Source organism: Lotus japonicus, chromosome 1, assembly GCF_012489685.1.
Source record: "Lotus japonicus ecotype B-129 chromosome 1, LjGifu_v1.2".
Classification (NCBI taxonomy): Eukaryota; Viridiplantae; Streptophyta; class Magnoliopsida; order Fabales; family Fabaceae; genus Lotus; species Lotus japonicus.
In genome coordinates, this window is record NC_080041.1 from 23,405,838 (window position 1) to 23,411,307 (window position 5,470).

Sequence of the window (5,470 nt, forward strand, 5' to 3'; positions counted from 1 at the left end):
TGTCTCACCAACGTGGTGAGGATCTAACTTGGTCAATGCTGCACATGTTAAACGTGCCCCCTGCTTGTAGCCATGGCTCTCATTGTCGAATTCGACGGCTCCATTAACTTGGTGCATTTTCCTTTCCCTTCTTTAGCCTAAATTCGACCACTTCGTGTGCTTTGGGCTGAATGTGTTTTTTCTTCTCTTGGGCCAAAATATTGGGCCAACAGCTTGACAATTTATTTTCACTATATAAAGTTCCATTTTATCTCTTTCATTGCAGGACATGTATTGGGTTTGAATGCGTTGGTCCCTCTCTTGATACTCCTTTGAATTAAGGTTAATTTAAGTTTCGACTTGTGTGATTTTGGGTATCCGGAAAACTATTGACCTTTTATTCTTCACCCCTTTTACAGATTTTGTCTCTTTGTACTTGGTCAAATTTTTCTGCGTCACTCGAGTCAACATGAAAGGGAAAACTCTGAAACGAGGACTGAAATGCAAAGGAAAAGAAAAAGTTTCAATGAAAGAAGTCAATGATGATGGATCTAAGTGGATAGTCGAGAAAATTTTGGTTCCAACCAAATCATGTGTAGAGAATTGTCCACCTCCACAACAAGATGTGGATATGGATTGTCGGAAAGTTGTAGATGTAGTTCCCATCCCTTGTTCCAGCAAGAGAAAGAAGGAAAAAACAAGCAAATTCGAAGGTGTTCGTCGTAGGCCATCTGGGAATTTTGCAGCAGAGATTCGAGGTGTCAAGTTGTGGTTGGGTACTTTTAAAAATGAACTAAATGTTGCTAAGGCCTATGAGAATAAGAAGAAGGAGTTGCAACATGAACGATTATTGGCATCCGCTTCAGATGATACCAACAAGAGTTCTAAAGGAGGGAATGTTTCGGGACCATGAGAACATAACTCAATTCAACATGAATAATGTTTGGGTGTCTAGACACTCATATAATAATGTAAGAGAAGAGAGTATGAAATGGAAAGAGAGATAGTGATTACATATGATATGATATGATAGGGAGAAGAGACAATAATTATATATATGATATGATATGGAGAAAGAGATTAAAAAAATGTAGTGTAAGGTGATATATGCTCACTTGCAAATTTCCTTTTAATAAATTTTGTTTTCAATTATGTCGAGTCACGGTATAAATCATCATTGTAACTATAAGTTGCATGAAATTTAATGTACTAATTAATTATATAAATATTTTGCAATTATAATATAAATTTGCACAAGAGTTTTAATCATACAAATTTTTTTCTAATCATTTTTTATCCATCTCTTCACCCTGCTCCCTTTTTCTATGCCCTCTCCTTCTAGACACCACTCAACCTGTACCACCTCAACCACACTACCTCCACATCTTTCCCCCACCTCACCGAAACCTTCCACAACTTCCCCTCCACGTCAAAAATTAATTTTCCTAAAGTTTAAACTGATAGGTAGGGTCTACCTGATTAGTTTTATATTATTATCTCTAAGACGCTCCCTCAAAAAGTGCCCGTTTAGGCTTGAAGTGTGGAGAATTAATGTACAAGCTCACCTACGATGTGTTGATACTCAACATTTCATTACAAGAATTGGCGGTAGCAATGGTCGAGCTCTAGGTCACTTGGTCATAGAGACTCTTATTCATGTCAAGCAATCAAGGATTGTTGGTTCTTGATATGGTATCAGAGTCTCTATGACTAAGGGATCTAAAGTTCAATCATTGCCGACCCCAATTATTTCAATAAAAAGTTGGATTATAGCACATAGTAGCTAAGCTTTGAATGCACCACCCTTCAAGTCCAAATCAGCAAGCTCAACAAGGCTTTTGCATGAGGGGACGTGTTATATATATGGTCTTTCATAATAGTTTAAAATTTGGAGATAGTTGGTTGTTTGACAGTTCGCTTCCCCACCCATCCTCGCCCCTTCCTATTGTAACGCAACATTCCACACTATATTAATAATGTTCTCGTTAACATTCCATATTACAACACCATATTAAAATAAAATTATTATCTTTATATTTATATATTATTATTTATTATTATCATGATTATTATTAAAATACATGAAGAAAAATGTTTACGAAAATATAAATTCAACTTCACTAATTTACCTTTTAAAAGAGAGCTTCACTAATTTAAATTTTTAAATATATATTGACTATTTATGTTAATCAATGTATTAATTATTTCATAAAATGTATGCTTTCATTTTGATGATAATACTTATAATTATGAACATAATATGAGAAAATGTATTAAAATAGTTCAATAAAAATAAAAAATTACTAATATTAATTATATAATTAATTTTATAAAATGTAAAATTATTAATTGTTGAAAATTATTTTTATTTTTATTTTTAAAAGTGAAATTATTATTATTAAAAAAGCCTGAGCCAAAAGCAACTCAAGGCAGGAACCACGTACAATCTTATCAGAAGGAGACTATAACGTCAAAATACTCCCAGAGCTGAGCTAAAAACCCACAACAAACCCCTTGAATGATTATGACGGAATCCCAAGAAAGAGCCTCATTAAAACCTTACTTGGAAAAACCCAATGGGATAAAAACCAAGCAAGGAAAAAGAGTACCACAATCTTAGGATAGTCATTCTGCACCTGAACAAAATCCTTGATGCCCAAAAAATTACACTAGCTCAGACTATGCTGATAACTCGAGCAAAAACGTGTCAATAACGGCAAAAACAGCAACAGCGAAACACCAGCTACAGCAGTAAACAACAACATCGAAGCCAAATTCATACAGCAACAGCACCAATAGAAACAGCAACAACAAACAGCCGCAAACAACAGCACCAGCAACAACAGTAAACTGCAACAGCAAAGCCAAATTCGTAGAACAACAGCAACAACAACCGACAGCAAACAACATCAATAGCAATTACAGCAACATAGCAACAACAAAAGGAAATAGCCAGAAAACAACAAACTATAAACTCCCACAGCCATCCTACATCCAGAGCACCTCCGGATGATCTTTCTGATCCCAACAAGACTCCGTTTAAATCACCACCAAGAAACACTAATCCACCATGCCCCAGAACGTGTGCTTTCAAAGTATCAAAGCATACCCGACGCTCCTGTACCGTGTGAGGTCCATAAATATTGCCAACTAACACATTGTTGTCGAAATTAGGAATTTTCACAGCCAATAAGATAAACCATGTGTCCAAAACCACTGTCTGAACCTGTAAGGAATTTTCACGCCACAGACACATCAAGTCACCCGCCGATCCCACTGATTGGACCTCAACATGCCTCATTTGCAAAATTTGAGTCCAAGAGTCAAATGTACGTTGTCGCTGCTCATTCAGTTTGGTCTCTTGAAACAAGAAAAATTTTGGTTTCAACTGCAAAACTGCTTTTTTCACAACTTCTCTTTTGGTCGATCCACCTAAGCCGCGATCGTTCCAGGTTAGCCATGGTCCTGACATATCAATTAAGATGAGGGTGGTTTTGTTGTATTTGAGCTTCTAAACTACGAAGCATCAATGCTTCCATACCTCGCGGTTTCAAACCCAACTGCTTTCCAAGTAACCAAGTTCTCTGAGCCCTTGTCATCACTCCATCCTCTCCCTGTACTGGCTCTAAGAAATCAGCAGGCAAAGGTATTGGCTTTTCCTTACTACCTTATGATCATCCACGCTGCGAACTTTTTTGTGAGGAATTTGTATTTGGAGATTGCTTCAGACCCGGCGATACTAGCCCAGTTGAGGCTTCACGACTAGGAGAGTTCACGGGTTGTGGACGGTTCTGAGTTGGTGTCACAAGCTAGTCTTCATCACGCATAGGAGAAGAGATTGAGGCGTGCTTTCTGACTATTTGATATGGTGCGGTATGCACAAACTCATCGCTGGAGTCACGTTGTTTCAATGTGATTGAACTTGAACACGTTAGTAAGCCAGAAAACTGCTTCTGATTATTCAATTGAGAAGGCAAACACGCCCTAGTCCCTGATGTCTGGATATTAGCACGTGGGCCCCTTCAAACAGAATTGAAAGGCCACAAATAATTTTTATTTTGAAACAAATCTTGAGAATTAAAAGAAAAACCTGTAACTGAATATCTTTTCTCTTGATTTTGAATTTTTTTTATCTAGGGTTTGTTTTTCTTCACTCATCAATCCTTCAGCCTTTAAATTCTTCTTTCATCCCTCAATCTCCTCCAAAGAGTAACCAGCATCAATGATATCCCGTATATGTTCCTTCTGTTCCTCCACAGAAATTGAAAGCAGCCATTAACGCAATTGAATTTGAATTTGGGCAAAAAAACTCCTCCTTCTCTAGCTGTATTGTCTTCACGACCTCCTTCTCCGGCGAGTTTTCGCTGCCGCCGAGCATCGCCGAAATAATTTCTTCCTCACCGCAACGCCGCAAACCTTCCAAACAACCATCCCTAAAGATTTCATCCTCTTCATCGGGATCAATATTAGAGGCCGAATCATGATTCATGTCAATTTCCATGAGAGAGAGTAGAGAGAGAAGTTCTAGTTGGCAACCGCCGCGCGCGGGGGTTCCGGCCATGGAAAAACGCCGGCAATGGTCGCAATCAACGTCATCGAGGAGATCATTTTTCCTGGCAGCGACCATGGCATGATGAACAGACCTCACAAAGGAGACTGCAGCGGCCTGGTATGCGCCGTGAACAGCAAGGGAGACGCGACCAGTATTGGCAGATCCTGACGGCAGCGCATACTCAAGGGGAGGGTGCGAAATCTGTTCCATTAAGGTACCATGACCGACGTTCTCAGAGTCAAGGAAATCAGCAGCAACATTCAAATCAGCAACCAGGTTCCTTTTCAAATTTAGTTGATGGTTTGGGGGATAGGATCACTCATGCAAAATTGAGAGCAATATTTGGGAAGGCAGGGAAATTACGTGATGTTTTTATCCAGCAAAAAAAGAAGCATCATCGTCGCTTCAGATTCGGGTTTGTGCGATTTATATGTGATGATGAGGCAAGGGCTGCGATCCGTAAGTTTCATGGCTTGAGACTTGAAGGAAATTATCTGGTGGTGCAGAAAGCAAGATTCCAAAGGTCTTCTCAAGCTGCTAAAGTTCCGTCGCCAGGGAGACATTAGTATGAAATTCAAGGAAGGTCATGGAAATTGAAGGAAGCAAACGTAGAGACTAAACAGGAGTATGAACCCAAAAAACAGCAAGATACAGGGAGGTTTTCTAGAAAAAAAAGAGACATGTCAATTACAATTTGCTGCATCAGATATGGATGACAAGTGGGTTCAACGTTGTGCTCAGGCTCGTACCCTAACAATCAAGCCGGTTGAAATTTTACAGGAGGAGTTTAGTCAAATTGGCCTGTTCAATTTCAGACTAATCCCGCTTGGAGCGAATGAGGTGCTATTGGAGTTCGAGAATAACGAAGAGATGGAAAGCACTATCACGGAATGTGCATTTTTTCTCGAACAATTGCTTACTGATGTAAAACCATGTTCC

General features: G+C 38.9%; 1 protein-coding gene across 1 annotated transcript; it reads left to right on the plus strand.

Annotated features, from left to right (window-relative positions):
* The first annotated feature begins 448 nt into the window (after positions 1-448).
* On the plus strand, positions 449-892 carry LOC130730405 (ethylene-responsive transcription factor ERF117-like). Its single transcript, XM_057582415.1, has one exon. The coding sequence runs from the start codon at positions 449-451 to the stop codon at positions 890-892; it is 444 nt and encodes a 147-aa protein (XP_057438398.1).
* Positions 893-5,470: the final 4,578 nt, after the last annotated feature.